Genomic DNA, 17442 nt, shown 5'->3' with positions numbered 1-17442 from the left:
GAGAAGACAGAGAAGACATAAAATGCTATATGGGTATGTTATGTTATATGTTATGTTATGTTATGTTATTTTATTTTATTTTATTTTGGTTTGGTTTTGGTTTAGGGCAACAATTAGTCGCATCCAAAATAAAAGTTTTATGTACATAATATGTGTGTGTGTACTGTGTATATTTATTATGTATATATAAATACACACACATGCATGTATATTTAAGAAAAATATGTTATGCTTGTATCAATTATATGAATATAAATACATGTAAATATTTTCAAAATATATACTGTATGTGTGTGTCTTTATACTGTATATACATAATAAATACACACAGTACACACACATATATATATATTATATAAACAAAAACTTCTATTATTTAATTTTATAATTTATTAGACATTTTTAATAACCATTTTATTTTCAATTTACATTGTTTTTTTTTATTAACTTGTACTATAATTTATTAAGAATCGCCAAGCTACCAAACTACAATTGAAACATTGTATCACCGCCCAGAGTAATAATTCTCAGATCTTTGAATGTACCATGCCAACCTCCTGTTTTATTATAAACTAATTTATTTCCTCCATGTTTTCCTTCTCCTTTTGTGCATCATTCACCATTTCCATACTTGTGCTTTCTTTGCATTTGGGCCCTTTTCTCAATCCCCCACACACTGGCTTGTTCTCTGGCTTTCCCCGAAGGTTTGCCCGGCGACTGAATAAGATGGTGCGGTTATTGGTGCCAGACTGCGATGTGCGTTTCCTTCGCTCGGAGGACGGCAGCGGTAAAGGGGCAGCGATGGTCACTGCTGTGGCGTACCGATTGGCGAAGCAGCATGCAGAGCGCCAGCGTATCCTCGACAGCCTCCGCCTCGATCGAGATCAGCTGCTGGAGGTGAAGAGAAGGATGGAGGAGGAGATGAAGCGAGGCTTGGCTGAAAAAGCACACACCACGGCTGCTGTCAAAATGCTGCCCACCTTTGTGCGCGCCACGCCGGATGGAACAGGTCAGAATTGAATTAGATTTTATTGCCATTTGCACAGGTACATTGTAGTACAGTTACATTGGATTTCTTATGTGTTTCGCAGAGTCAAGCTTTATAGGGGGGGGGGTAAAAAAAAAAATTTTTTAAATTAAATAAATAATATTGCACATTGTGGTAGTGTTTCACATTTAAGGGAATAATAGGAGAGACAAATATCTGTCCATGGGTCCATAGACAGGCGAGATAGAAAGTACTAGTCCTCCAAAGTAAGAGAGAGTTATGGGACAGAGTGAGAAACACAGGGTTTTCACTTATTTTAGTTGACCCAAAAAGAAAATTGTCTTATGTTTTATTCTCCCTCATCTTCCAAAACAGTGTTTTTTTTGTTTTTGTGAAAGTAGAATTGTTTCTGCCTTTTCCCTCATGTTGCTGTTTTCCATGGAAACAGTTCATAATGAGCATGAAAGCACCATTATTGTGCTGCAAAACATCACTGCCTGTTTAGCCCCGCCCACTGATTCTACATCGCTCCCTGTTTAGCCCTGCCCACTGATTCTACATCGCTCCCTGTTTAGCCCCGCCCACTGATTCTACATCGATTCTACATTGCTGCCTGTTTAGTCCCGCCCACAGATTCTACATCGCTGCCTATTTGGCCCCGCCCACAGATTCTACATCGTTGCCTGTTTAGCCCCGCCCACAGATTCTACATCGCTGCCTGTTTAGCCCCGCCCACAGATTCTACATCACTGCCTGTTTAGCCCCGCCCACAGATTCTTGCATGTAGTATTTATGAGAGAGGCGAACTTTCTTTCTTTCTTTCTGTACTAGCTGTGGTGGATTTGATGCATCAGTTTTTTTCGATCCTCTTTGAAACCCATTGACAGGTGTTGCCACTATGAAATGTTGTATGAAAACAGCTGCAAAAATTTATGCTTGCATGCTTCGTGGAAAAAAATAACAGTAACAGCTTTGAAGATCAGATCACAAATGGGGATGAATTGCATGCATAATAAAATGTCATTTCATCTTGGCCAAAAAATCAAGGAAGATCTTGAGGGAAGTGTTTGAATATAAATTGCAGTGCATAATGCATCATATCTTGATTCAAGCTTGCTTAGAATGATGACAATTTCTGAGAATGTTTTCCATGCATAATTTTTTTTGTAGGCAGAGACAAAACATACGAAACATCGAGTATATATTACGTACTGTATGTGTGTGCATGCATGTATGTATGTATGTGTGTGTGTGTATATCTTATCATACATACATACATACATACATACATACATACATATATACATACATACATACATACATACATACATACATACACACACAGTATATACTTGCTGTTTTGTGTGTGTGTATGTTTTCAACATTGATAATAGTAAGAAATTAAGGATCTGAATGAACATTTCTGATCATAAGACATTGAAGATGCTGCTAAAAATTAAGATTTGCCATCACAGGAATAAATTCAATTTGAAAACATATTTAAATGTTTTGTATTTTTATCCAATACATGCAGTCTTGAAGAGCATAACTTGTGTCTTATTCTTATTTTACATTAAAAGTTTATTTTCTTTATATTTTTTTTTATTCTAAAACTTTATTTCCATGTTTACATACAAATTCTGTTTTACAAATTCTGGTCTCAGACTTTTGAAGCCCCTTGTCAGTTCACTGATACAGCTAAAACACAAGAGAGATGGAGAATTAAAAGAAGAATTGTGACTGATCTAAATATACTGTAGGGCCAAAACTCTATTGACCAATGTAGGGCAAAAAAAAAGAGATAAACTGGAATTTATGTAATACCCTCACTGGTATGAGAGACCAATCAATAACCCCTCCATACCAGACCGGTGCAAATCAGTCCAGAGAGTTGATTTGTGTGTGTGTGGGATTGTATGTGTCTGAATGAGAGAGTGTGTGTGAGTGTCTGTATGTGTCTGAATGTGAGTGTGTGTGTGAGTGAGTGTGTGTGTGTGAGTGTGTGTGTCTGTATGTGTCTGAGAGAGTGTGTGAGTGTGTCTGAATGAGAGAGTGTGTGTGAGTGTCTGTGTCTCAATGAGAGAGTGTGTGTGTGTGTGTGTGAGTGTGTGTGTGTCTGAATGAGAGAGTGTGTGTGTGAGTGAGTGTGTGTGAGTGTGTCTGTATGTGTCTGAATGAGAGAGTGTGTATGAGTGTCTGTATGTGTCTGAATGAGAGAGTGTGTGTGAGTGTCTGTATGTGTGTGTGTGAGTGAGTGTGTGTGAGTGTGTCTGTATGTGTGTGAGTGAGAGAGCGTGTGTGAGTGTCTGTATGTGTCTGAATGAGAGCGAGAGTGTGAGAGTGAGTGAGTGTGTGTGTGTGTGTGTCTGAATGAGAGAGTGAGTGTGTGTGTGTGAGTGTGTGTGTGTGTCTGAATGAGAGCGTGTGCGTATGTGTGAAAGAGGGAGAGATAGTTGTTACAGTCTCTGAATCTATTGTGAATGTTCTGCAGAGCGTGGCGACTTCTTGGCACTGGATCTGGGCGGCACAAACTTCAGGGTGCTCTTGGTGCGTGTTCGAAGTGGGAAAAGACGGAGCGTTGAGATGCATAATAAGATCTACACCATCCCTCAAGACATTACCCAGGGCACCGGCGAGGAGGTACGCCCTCGAATCACACTTCATTAACATCCATTCAAGATGTGAACTGGGCTCATGGTGGATTCCATGGGCAAAGTGCTACAGTGTTGCTCTGGCCATACAATAACAATTAAGCAAACAAAACAAATAAGAACATACATTAAAATACAACAGTGTAGAAACATAAAATGCATGATATGTAAAGTGCAAAACACAGTAAAGTGCTATAGGTGCGTTGTTCTTGGTAAAATTCAGCAGTTATGTATTATATATATGATGGCAGTGTGTGTCTTGGATTGCAGGATAAGCGCACTAGAGGTACTATGTGACCTCTTAAATAAAGCTGTCCTTGTTTTTGAACATGGAGTGCACAAACCTGTTTGCAATTTATTTGGAAGTGGTCAATGCACAGCACTCAGGCGGTACGCTCCAGCTTCCAGCTGCATGCATACACTGTTAAAAATAAAGGTTCTTTATTGGCATCAATGGTTCTTGAACATCCATTGAACCTTTCAAATGCAGAAAAGGTTCTTTATAGTCGAAAAAGGTTAGGTTTTTAAAATGTTCTTTAAAATGGTTCTTTTAGGAACTGTTCTCTGAAAGGTTCTTTTGGGAACCAAAAATGGTTCTTCTATGGCATCACTGCGAAAACACCCTTTTGGAGCCTTTATTTTTATGAGTGTAGTGGTGTATTTATTGTAGGGTGGAACTGAACATCCAGACACTTGTTGCAGCGTAACCTGTTCTCTTGTACTCTTTTGGTTTCCAGTGATAATGCTGTTGAGCTCATTTTGATAAGTACATATGCATGAATGATCCTTTGTCTTCACGTGTGTGTCTGTGTGTGTCTGTGTGTGTGTGTGTGTGTGTCTGTGTGTGTCTGTGTGTCTGTGTGTGTCTGTGTGTCTGTGTGTGTGTGTGTGTGTGAATGGTCCTCTGCAGTTATTTGATCACATAGTGCACTGCATTGCTGACTTCCTGGAGTATATGGGTATGAAGGGAGCATCGCTGCCTCTGGGATTCACCTTCTCGTTTCCCTGCCATCAGACCCGACTGGATCAGGTAATACTCAAATAGGCATCTCTGCTTATTCCGCTCAATGAGGACAAACTATAGACTTGTTTTGTTTTCAAATATAGGTAAAAATAAAACTTTTGGTGACAGTGGCACTGGAAAGTTTTTCCACAATTAGGGTACAAAATGGGACTTAAACTCCTAAAAATTTTGAACAAAAAATTATAAAAGAAAAAAAATTAAAAAGAAAAAGTTCAATTGAAATGCAATTATTTTTTTCTTTTCAATGTTATATTATGTATCAAATGTATCCTCTGTCTATCATTAATAATAATAATAATAATAATGATTATATAGATGGATGGATAGATATACAATTTTGACATTTGTGTAATTTGTCAAAGATTGGATTGCAGAAAGTCATGTCAAAATCATTATTTAAGGCTAGTTTTAAACTAGCTAATTTCCATGCTTTTGACTTATTTTAGTAAACCCAAAATGAAAATTCTATCATCATTTATTCACCTTCGTGTTTCAACACCCTCATGTCTTTTTTGAAAGTAGAAATTTTTTCTACCTTTTCCCTCATGTTGCACTTTTCGATAGAACAACAGTTTATAATGAGTACGAAAGCAACATAATTGTGCTCCAAATGACTCATACACTATATTTCATGTAATGAAGTAGTTTATCTAGCAGTTTTCTCTCTAAAGAACATGGGGTTCCCCATACCTTTTTTTGCTTTAAAAAATGTAAAGGGACATCAGTTTGTACCCTGTTTATATAAAGTGGCACAGATATTATTTAATATATTAAAGTATAATATATTTAATATATTAAATAATATATTAATATTAATTCCCTTGAGCATATAATGTATAAAACTCATTTATATATTATAGAGTTGTTTGGGGTGGGGATAAATTAAACGCAATCTGCGATGACGTCACAATCGTGTTGCATTGTGGTCTATGAAGCGGCCTGAAGTGTGCATACGAAGCAGACTCGCTCCCTCGGTCAAAATCGAGGGGTCGAGTGTCTGTCCATATAAACTTCCCTCGTCCACTTCACGAAGTGGAGCGCACTTCAAAATAGCAACGGGGATTCCCCCGAGGGGAAGTGCTAAGGGAAGTTCACCAGTGCGTGTCTAAAACTAGAGTGGAATGCAGCCACTGCCTGTTTAGCCCCACCCACTGATTCTACATCACTGCCTGTTTAGCCCCGCCCACCTAATCTACATCGCTGCCTGTTTAGCCCCGCCCACCGATTCTACATCGCTGCCTGTTTAGCCCCGCCTACTGATTCTACATCACTGGCTGTTTAGCCCCACCCACCGAATGTACAGCACTGTCTGTTTAGCCCCACCCACTGATTCTACATCGCTGCCTGTTTAGCCCCGCCTACTGAATCTACAGCACTTGTCAGGTTTAGCAAATGTTTAGCAAATGTCTGGGTGGTGTTTTTCTGAAATACTACAAAAAAAAAAAAACCTCTCTCAGACACTGAAACATTTATCTACGTTTTTGTCCTGAGTCTGCTATATTCCCATCTGTCTTCCTCACAGGGAATCTTGATAAAGTGGACAAAGGGCTTCAAGGCCTCGGGGTGTGAGGGAGAAGATGTGGCCACGCTACTGAAAGACGCCATCCATCGCAGTGAGGTCAGCACCGCCGCACACTCAAGTGCTGCCAAAGCAGTTCATGCACTTGTTACTGTAGATGCAATTACTCTGCCTTTAACGGCAAGATGCAATTAGTGGATGTTCAGTCAGACAAATCTTGTCCTGAAAGGCAGTCATGGTGGATTAGCTTTGCCTTTCTGGTAATGCATCTCTATCTCTCTGTCTGCTTTTGTTTCCTCACAGGAGTTTGAACTGGATGTGGTAGCAGTGGTGAATGACACCGTGGGCACCATGATGACTTGTGGGTACGAGGATCCTCAATGTGAAGTTGGGCTTATTGTCGGTGGGTGTGATTGCTCGGCCTGGTTTTTCTAGATGACTTTTAGGGTGCATAAGATTTAGTGATTATCTAGTTGCCTCAATATGCATTTGAACACCCAAGTCTTAATTTAAATGTGCATTCCCAAAAGGGGTTTGTAAGTTGATGAAAAGCAGATAATTAAATTGAATGCAAAATTAAAATAAATAAATGTGGCTGCACCGTTAATTGAAATACAAGTGAATTTGCAATATAGCTTAGTGTGGTAATCCAATCAAACATTGCAATTTAATTAAAAAACTATATAGTCTATTGTGCAGTGAGTTTAACATGCATCTTTGGTTCTCTTTATTTACACAATTTCCATGTTTCTGTGGATATAAAATTTGACAGTGTTTCACCAGTATTCCTACAAAATGAAAGCTTGAGAATTTGAACGTTTGAAGGCAAAATATTCAAGACTAAAATCAGTATTGTAACTCGCAGTGTAAAATAAAATAATTGTTAGGCATACAATTGTCTTTTTTTAGACAATTTACAACAACAATATATTTATATCTTCATTTTTATAATTAGAGTTTCAACAATAATAATACAAATTAATAATAAATAACAAATGTAATAATGTAATAATAATAGTAGTAGTAGTAGTAGTAGTAATGATGATAATAATAATAAGCCTTTTATATAAATCATTTTAAAATGAAATCAAAATAAGGCACTTACCAAAAAAAAAAAAAGATTTAGTATTTTATCTTTTTATTTGCATGTGATGTGACCATTAACCAACATCATGAACCATAACTACTGTATGATCACAGAAATGTGATGTTATTGAAATTGTTATTAATGAAATATTAACTTCAGGGGATACTTCAAGTAAATATTTGACATCTAAGAGGTACAGCTGACAAAGAAGTTTGGGAACCCCGACATTAGCCAATAAAATATAAAAAGGAAATGGAATACAAATTATGCATTTTAAGCCAACTTCAATTTTTTCGAGACATTTTTGCATTTACAGTAGCTTTAGGCAACTGGTGTCTTGATTTGGTGATTTGGTGAGGATGCATGAAGTCGATTAATCCCAAATTCACACTGGTTTGCTTACCACAAAGTGTTTTTTATATTCATTTTCTATTGTTTTTATCACGCAAAGCATAACACAATTCTTTTTGTGATGTATTTGGATTCAGACATGTGCTTCTGCCGTCTTCCATCAGATTAAATGCCTCTTGCTTTGATATTTTATATCATGGTGTTTTATATTTTTAAAGGGTTAGTTCACCCAAAAATGAAAATTAGCCTATAAATTACTCACCCTCAAGTCATCCTAGGTGTATATGACTTTCTTCTTTCAGACGAATCTAGTCGGAGTTATATAAAAAATAGTCTTTGATCTTTCAAGCTGTTTAATGGCACTCAGCGGGTGTTGCATGCTTCAGTCCAAAAGAAGTTAAATAAAAAGCGCCCATCCATAAAAAAAAATGTCTCACACGGCTCCGGGGGGTGAACAAAGGCCTTCTGTAGCGAACCGATGCGTTTTTGTAAGAAAAATATCCATATTCAAAACGTAATAGTCACTTTAATGTAGCTTGCGCTCACAGTTGTACACAGAAGCAGCTCCGGGCGGATGACGTATGAGGTCAGCGCTGCGCATGCGCCGGTGCGTCTCGTGAAAACCAACGTTTGTTTACAGGAGCAAAGGAAGCAAAGTTTCCTTACTTTAGCAAAGGAAAACCAGTCTCCTCTTGGCTTATATCGAAATCCTCCGACATTCTTCTTTACAAATCCTCGTTTTGTACTTCTAATTAGTGACCGTTGTTTTGTTTTGATCTCTCCGCTGCGCTTCCGTGTTCATCACTTCTGAGCGGCGCATGCTCAACACCGACCTCATACGTCATCTGCCCGGAGCTGCTTCCGTGTACAACAGTGAGCGCAAGCTAGATTAAAGTGATTTGGGCTAATTTTCATTTTTGGGTGAACTAACCCTTTAAGTTTAGTGTTGATATCTTAGATCATTTTTGGAGACACCGTACATGTTTGTGCACAGCATCATTTATGAGTGAGAGTGTATTTGTGAACGTTTCTGTCTTCCTGCAGGCACAGGAACTAATGCATGCTACATGGAGGAGATGTCAAACGTTGAGCTGGTGGATGGGGATGAAGGTCGTATGTGTGTGAACATGGAGTGGGGAGCGTTTGGGGACCGCGGGGAGCTGGATGACGTTTGCACGGAGTTTGATCGAGCCGTGGATGACCAGTCCACTTACCCTGGGAAACAGCGGTGAGAGTTCAGATCTGGATTCTTTAGGGGAGCCTGGGTTAGTTGTAACACACATGGTTTGAATATTTCCACACATGCTAGCATAACAAAATTTGCAGTATTCATTAGTTACCATATCAACATTATATATAAAAAAAAAGTGCGCCAAAATTCGAAAATCTTTTGAAGATATCGCTGAACATTTATTTTACCATAGTAAAATTAAAATTCTGGCTTAAGTAAATTTTTCATCTCAGTTTGATCAGTTTAGATCGTTTTTAATGCTTTGATAACTAGCAGAAGACACTAACCAGTTTTAAACTCCAGTTGCGCAGATGGGACACGATGTAACACTGTGTTACAATGTGCTATTCTATTACATTAGCCATGTAATTTACACTATTTACTTTAATGAATTTTAATGAGAAACAGGTGAATAAAGACTGGCAGTCAATGTTTAATGTTTAGAAATTATTATTTCAAGACATGTAAAGCATTTTTGCACGTTTATGTGGGCCATTCCAAGCATGATTGCAATGTGTTCATTGTCAAACTCCAAAATCAGATTATTTTTAATTCTTAAAAACGCCATTATTTTATTTGAAAAAAATAATGATTTTATTTTATTAACAAAATATTTTAGTTTGTCTTGTATATTTTTTTCATTCGATCAGATAACATTTTAAGCTGTCATACTGTCATGTTACAACGTGGCCCTCAGATGTTACAATGTACCACACCTACGGGGCATGTTGTCACATTTCACTTCCAATTTTTGAGGGTAAATAAAGAAAAACGTATACACTGTAATCATGAAACAAAGCGACATATTTGTACTAGACAAGTGCACAATTACTGTGGATAAAAAAAAATTGGATTTACACAAACTGAGAAAGTCAAAAAGTGTTACTTTGTGCTATTACTTATTTATAGATGACTCAATAAAAATACATTATGGATATGCTTGCAGAATTTAAACCCAATGCACCTCTTAGATCATTGGATTTAAGTCAGCTTAGTGCAATGCCTATGGTTCGTTTCAGATGTGATGAAACCGCGTTTAGCTGCTAAGCTGGAAACTACTTCAAGAAGATCTCAGATGTGTCCCAAAACTAGCAGATTCAAGACCAAACTGAGAACCCATTTTTACATCTGGGTTCTCCGTCATAGAAGTAGTTTACTGACATTTGAAACATGTATGATTTTCTTTTTTTCACAGAATGGAAAAGGAAATGTTTTATAGTATTTTCAAGATGCTTATTTCCTTGCAATAATTATGAGGGGAAAACAAACAAACAGACAAAATCTCTGAAAATCTCCCCATTACCCTCAAACCTAATTCACACTTGTGCACTTTAAACTCAAAGGTGAATGAGAAATGAGAATGGCAAGATTTTCAGCTAATTCCTGGTGTATCTTCCAGTGGGTTTACTTGCATATGACTTTAAGCATTTGTAATTTTGAAGACCCCCTTTTTTTTAAAGATTGTATTATTATTTTTTAATTAATTACAATTAAATGAACACAGTATTAAAAATAATGCATTTAAATTAAAATTTATTTATTTTAATAAAAAAAATTAAATACCATTAAAATATTTATTTATTAAAAATACCATTCAAATATTTATTTATTTGACTATTTTATAGTAAAAAAAACCTTTTGCTTTTTTTTTTTTTTTTTTTTAACTTTTAAAAAAAAACGTTTTGGCTTTTTTGGAGCTTTATAAACAGCAGTGGAGATGAACATTTTTCTATTTGCGTTCGAATGGAGAAAGGAAATCATGCCACTTTTTACAACATAAATATGCGTACATTTAGTATGTTTTTTATATACATTTTATGGGTACACTACTGTTCAAAAATGTATGCTCTGTTAGATTTTATGTTACTGAATGAAGTGTCTTATGCTTACCAAGATTCATAAAAATACAGTAAGAACAGTGACATTACAGTTTAAAATAACTTTATGATGACATACCTAAATGTAATTTTTATATACAATGTTTTTATTTATTTATTTTTATCACAGAAGATCACATTTTATTAGTTCCTGCAAAAAAACATGTTAAATCCAAAGGTTCATGTATTTTTCCTGCAACTATATACTTTTCAGCTATTTTCAGCATAATTTTTGTATTACATTTTTTTTTGTACATGACCTCTAGATCTTTATACTAAATTAGATTAGCAAGCGATGGCTGTACATATCCGGTCCACATAGAATTGTAACGTACTGCACAAGATACAAGATGAAGCACAATACAAGGCAGTGAAAGTACTTCACTGTAATCACCTCAAAAATAAACACACCTACAGTAAAACACGAATTAATTTCTGTTAATGCCATTGTTGATGCAGCTTAACTTGTAACGAACATGGAACATTACTATAAGGTGCACCACAGTGACCAAAAAGCAAAGTAAAAAAATAAAAAATCCATAATCTGTGTGAAAGAAGAAACAGCATGTTGAAATAAAAAAGTTAATTAAAAAAGCTCTTCTCCCTAATCTTTTCTGTGCAATGTTATAATCCAAAAGTCCCACTTCAACGTTTGCGAAAATATGCATTATTGAGGAACGATGAATAATTTCCTTGTTTCTTTCTGTGATTTTCAGATATGAGAAGATGATCAGCGGGATGTATCTCGGAGAGATCGTCAGAAACGTGCTCTTGGACTTCACTGCCAAAGGCCTGCTTTTCCGTGGCAAACTTTCAGAGAGACTGAAAACACGCGGTATCTTCGAAACCAAGTTCCTGTCGCAGATCGAGAGGTGTGTGTGTGTGTGTGAGTGTGTGAGTGTGTGTATGAGAGAGTGTGTGTGCGTGGTGTGTGTGTTGAGTGTGTCTGTGTGTGTGTGTGAGTGTGTGAGAGAGAGTCTTGTGTGTGTGTGTGTGTGTGTGTGTGAGAGAGTGTGTCTGTGTCTTTCAGCCTTCAGATGATATTGAAATGCTAAGCACACTGATTATCATTATTTGATACGCCTAAGGCATCTTGGCACGTATAATTAGATTTGTGGTGTTTTCTATTGTTCAGTCCTAAAGGTAATATTCCAGCTGAGGTCCACCTGCAAATTTTGGCTTGATTTGTCATGTTTTTGGCATGCTTATACTCCATCTTTGGGGAAAAAATGCAGCCATAATGTTTTTTTAAACCTTGGTTTAATGAAACTTCTTGTCTTGTATTTGTTCTGTGATTACTGATTATTAATGGGCTGTGTCTCGCAGCGATCGTTTGGCGCTGAGGCAGGTGCGCTCCATCCTGCAGCACCTGGGTTTGACCAGCAGCACGTGTGATGACAGTATTCTCGTGAAGGAGGTTTGCAGTGTGGTGTCCAAACGTGCGGCCCAGCTGTGTGGAGCCGGTCTGGCGGCCGTGGTGGACAAGATACGACTGAACCGCGACCTTGAGAAGCTCAGCATCACTGTTGGAGTGGACGGCACGCTCTACAAACTCCACCCGCAGTGAGTGGCCTAGATAAGAGCCAAAACCAGACTGTGAATCTTATGGAAGAAAAATAATGACAAATGTCTCTGAAACAAAACAGCATGTTGAATTGCACTGAAAATAATGCATTGCATTAACAGTGCAATGTATTTTCAGGGCTTGCATTTTTAGGGGCTGGAATTCAGCAAAGTTGTATGTCTAAAAGCATACGTTCCATTGAATGATAAATGACTTTTAACTTAATATCGTTAAAGCGTATGCACGAAGGAAACTTAAAATAACCAGCGCATTAACAGCAACCTTGAAATAAGAGTGCGAGGTTTATCTGTCAATCAGATGCATGAACGGTGCGTTCGTTATTATAGCAAACAAACATCGGGCGTGTTTTCTTTCAGAATCATCATTCGCCGATAGAAAGGAAAAGTTAAATACTGTAGCTTTTTATTTGAGGAAAATAAGATAAAGAAGCTCACATCATGCAAAGGTGTGACATAAAATGTGCTACACAATAGTTAACACGAAATAATACTTTTAAAGCCTCTTTTTCAATCTTGGCTTGCATACTCTAGTGAAAAATAAATATACTAAAATGTATTTGAAATGCATTTATTTCATGCTACGTATACTACAAATACATTTACATATTTAAGTGCTTAATAAAAATACCCTGCAATTGTACTTTTGGTATATTAAACTGGTATACTTAAAGTCTGCTCAATTGGAACGACTAATTTTGTACTTAATGCACTTTAATTGTGCTGAAGTAGTGTTGAATTCCAACTAAAGATATACTGAAGTTTATTTGTTTGAGCTAAAGTGGAACTGTTGCAAGTATAGGCTACTTCAGGTGCACTATCACAATATGTTGCATTTAAAGACCGATATTACTCAAAGATCATCCTCATCAAAAGTGACATTAAAACACATTTTAAGTTTAATATTAAGAAATGTGCATTGTGCACAAGCAGTACTCCAAATAAAGTTCAATTATATTTTCTATATCAGTAAGTATCGAGCGATAGATTTGAACTCTACTTAGTTTGAAATGAATGCATTTAAAAAATATTACTTTTTACTAGAGTAAACTTTATGCCATAAGTAATGCCATAGCATCATTAAACTAACATCTAACAACTGACAAAAGTGTTTTTTGTTTAGTTTTTTTTGTGCTCACTCTCCGACTCCATAAAGGCTGCTGTGTAATTTGTCCTCTGACTAAGCATATACAAATTTAGGGGAAGCATTTTAGTAATCCTGTGATTGCACTTAAAGAATGCAGAATCGAATTGTTAATAGAATCGCATCGAATTTAACTGTGAATCGTCTCGATCGAATCGAATCGCTCTGAATTTGCAAAAATCCTTCTTAAATCGAATCGAAACCCTATGAATCGTGAATCGAATCGATTCGCTCGAATCGAATCGTGAATCAAATCGATTCGCTCGAATTGAATCGTGAATCGAATCGATTCGCCCTAATATTTAAGCTGTTAATATTTCACCTCAAAACATTTCACACACATTTTCATAATTAAAAATTCAATAATCCATATTCACCTTCCAGAGTTACCTTCCGATCTTTTTCTACAAATTCCCGGATGTGCAATGCTGAATTTTTTTTTTTCTGCAGAATTTGAACCACTGAATTTGTGGAAGCGAATTTGTAAAGTAAATAAAATGGGCCAAAAATGACCCGTCGAACACTATACATCATATTTTTAAACAGATTGAATATTTCGGAAGTGAACTCTGGAGGGTGAATATGGGTTATTGAATTTTTAATCATGAAAATGTGTGAAATGTTTTGAATTGAAATATTCACAGCTTACAATTAAAGATAAAATACTAGTGCACAATTATAGCTTCAATTTAGATGTTTTCTACAAACTCCAATTTTCGTTTTAATGGAAAAAAGTCAAACTACTGTTCAGATGTTAGGGGTCTACATTCTTTTTCTAAAGAAAATTAATACTTTAATTTAGCAAGGACACGTTAAATTGACGTGAATTTAAAGACATTTTATAAGGTTACAGAAGATTTCTTTTTTTTAAATAAATGCTGTTCTTTTGAACTTTTTGAAATCCTGAAAAAAATCCCTGTTTCCATTTTATTTAATTGGTATTTTTTCAGCAGCTAAATCAGCATATTAGAATGATTTCTGAAGATCATGTGACACTGAAGACTGGAGGAATGATGCTGAAAATACAGCTTTGATCACAGGAATAAATTACAGTTTAACAGATATTAAAATAGAAAACTGCTATTTTAAATCTTAATATTTTTTCACAGTATTACTGTTTTTCACTGTTTGTTTATAAAGTACATTCAGCCTTAGTGAGCATAAGAGACTTCTTTCAGAAACATTTAAACAAATCTTACAAAACCCCAAAGTTTTGAAAAGTTGAAAGTGTTACTTACTCAGAAAAAATCTGTCAGATGAAGCGAAATGACATGTTTTTTAAGGATGACTAACCAAAGCCAGCGTTTGTTTTGGACTCTGATACTTCATTTAGGTGCAATAGCGTTTTTCCATATACAGTGTTGTTAAGACTGATTGATAGACTTCCTTGTGCAACTTTATTTTTATTTTTTCAGTTTATCTTAGAATTTGATTAAAGTGTCAGTGAATGTATACTGTCAAGCTTTCAATCAAACGAGCCTTAAAAATCAGCCTAAAGCTCTCTGGAGGAACATGTTGTGCTTTAAACATTGTTTTCAAAAGCCCCTGCCAACCTTACTGAGAGTCACTTCTGAAAAGAGTGCTTTTATGAATCAAAAACGACGGAAGCCGTTTTATACTGAGAAAACAGCACTGAATATTTACCATGCAAAGGCTCATAGTGGGACTTTTTTCCTTCAGCGACCCGCTTTGAGAAAAAAAAAAAGCACTTCTATTCTCATTTAGGCTGTAGATTAAAGTGAGTTTGAGATGAGTTTCGATTTTCACTTTAGCAAAAGGAAGCCAAGTGTATATCCGGATTTGGTCGTTTTAGCTTTATTCACACTTGCTTTTAGTGTGTCGAAAAAATAACAAATGAAAGACTATTGGCTGTTAAAAAGGGACAAGCTGTTTGGTATATTCTGTCTCTTTCAATAGGAAATAAATCAACATGAAGAAGAAAAAAAAAAAACACGTCAGGCTATTTGATTGAGTTCTGTCTTGTTATTATTACCTAAAACTAAAGCTGTATTTTTTTTTAATCGAAAAAGCTGAATATTAAATGAAAAATGTAACTAAAATTAAAATGTTGTGCTTAAAAAGCACATTAAAGCATATCAAGCAAAGGTCAAAAACTGAAACTAAAATGAAAACTGAAAATATAACACTTAAAGCAAATGTAAAATATTAATAAATGATCTAATAGTACATAAATAATACTAAAGTGACACTGATAGAGAGTTTTGAAAAGTGTAGATTTATTAATGTGCCATGTTTGGTGCGAAAAACGCCATAAATGTGACCCTGGAGCACAAAACAAGTCATAAGGGTCAATTTTTCAAAATTGAGATTTATGCATCATCTGAAAGCTGAATAAATAAGCTTAACATTGATGTATGGTTTGTTAGGATCGGACAATATTTGAAAATCTGGAATCTGAGGGTGCAAAAAAATCTAAACATTGAGAAAATCATTTTTGAAGTTGTCCAAATGAAGTTCTTAGCAATGCATATTACTAATCAAACATTAAGTTTTGATATATTTATGGTAGGACATTTACAAAATATCTTCATGGAACATGATCTTTACTTAATATCCTAATGATTTTTGGCATAAAAGAAAAATGTATAATTTTGACCCATACAATGTATTGTTGGCTATTGCTACAAATATACCCCAGCGACTTAACACTGCTTTTGTGCTCCAGAGCAGATTTTGCTCGTACTCTGAAGTCCTGTTGTTCATCCATGCCTGCTCTCCTCTTTGTCTCATCAGCTTTGCCAGCATCATGCGGGAAACCTTAAGAGACCTGGCCCCCGACTGTGAGGTTACTCTCGTCCAATCAGAAGATGGCAGCGGAAAAGGTGCCGCCCTCATCACGGCCGTGGCTTGTCGATTAAGAGACGCTAGAAAGTAGAGACTGAACAAAATAACGTAAAGGGGAAAAGATAACGAGGGAGAAATTACACACCGAGCTTCCAGAGATGTGACCTTACTGAAACAACACTCCTGTCTGTAAAAGAATGTATCTTATTTATTTTTGTTGCATTTTGTGCTGTAGGTCATGCATTGCAAGGACTTGGCATATGCTGATGGGGGGTTGTTTGTAGAAAAGGGGGAAAAAATTCATAACCATTATGTGTATTGTTACTGATTTGAATTACTGTACTGTCTGAGGATGACAGCTGTGGTTAAACGCGATAAAACGAGCGGACTGGACAGAAACGATCGTCAAAAATGCTTGCGTTTGCAGCGCACACTTCTTATCAGAAAAGCTTTAATAAAGTATTGTCTTTTGTTGTTATGGGCGCGTGTACATATTTCTTGCCATATGTCTATGTTTCTTGCATCTCACGTCTATGTCGTGTATGAAATAATGTCTGTGTGCATGTGTGTAAAACAACAAACTGACTATTTATATATAATCATTTGTAATTGTATATATATTGTTGTGATTAATTGTGGCTGGAACAATAATGTAGCTGTAAAAATAGTTGCCTGCTGAAATTGAAATGTATAAACATCTTCATCATGACTAGATAGACACGGTGAGTTTGTCTTTACTATACAGGTTAGATGTGATCCACCTCATAGTAACAATCCTGTCAGATCGTCCATCCTTTGAGTGAGAGTGTAACGTTACAGCTCGGCCGTGGTTTTCGTGGTTAAAGTTAACCTTTTCGACATGTTTCCGTGTTGTTGTTGCTCAGCAATGGCATGGACGTGATGTTGTCTGGGGGTTTGGCTAAAGGAGAGTGGGACGGTGGGCGGTGCTCGGGGGGGTGACTGAAGGCGGTGACTGTGTAGTTCTGACGCCAACTTTTTATGGAAGTCACAACGGTTCGTGAAAAATCACAACTACTTTATGCAGACTATGTGCATTTGACTGTGGACTGACTGTTTTGAAACTTACATGGTAGTTAAATAGCCCCTAGACCTCAGTTATCGTGAAAAATTATCGTGAAAGGAAATTTCAGTTTTGACAGTATGGGACCTTTAAATTGTGTGTG

General features: G+C 36.3%; 1 protein-coding gene across 1 annotated transcript in view; it reads left to right on the top strand.

The window, feature by feature from the left end:
- Positions 1–16604, top strand: part of LOC107708252 (hexokinase-2-like) — a 34387-nt gene extending 17783 nt beyond the window's left edge. Inside the window, exons 9-17 of the mRNA XM_016512439.1 lie at positions 705–1009; positions 3480–3628; positions 4550–4669; positions 6186–6281; positions 6486–6585; positions 8665–8848; positions 11445–11600; positions 12055–12291; positions 16208–16604. Of these exons, the coding sequence (XP_016367925.1) occupies positions 705–1009; positions 3480–3628; positions 4550–4669; positions 6186–6281; positions 6486–6585; positions 8665–8848; positions 11445–11600; positions 12055–12291; positions 16208–16349 (1489 nt within the window). The 3' untranslated portion in view covers positions 16350–16604. The remainder of the gene's footprint in view (positions 1–704; positions 1010–3479; positions 3629–4549; positions 4670–6185; positions 6282–6485; positions 6586–8664; positions 8849–11444; positions 11601–12054; positions 12292–16207) is intronic.
- Positions 16605–17442: the final 838 nt, after the last annotated feature.

Source organism: Sinocyclocheilus rhinocerous, unplaced genomic scaffold, assembly GCF_001515625.1.
Source record: "Sinocyclocheilus rhinocerous isolate Xijiao unplaced genomic scaffold, SAMN03320098_v1.1 scaffold1436, whole genome shotgun sequence".
NCBI lineage: Eukaryota > Metazoa > Chordata > Actinopteri > Cypriniformes > Cyprinidae > Sinocyclocheilus > Sinocyclocheilus rhinocerous.
This window is presented reverse-complemented; position numbering and strand designations above follow the sequence as displayed.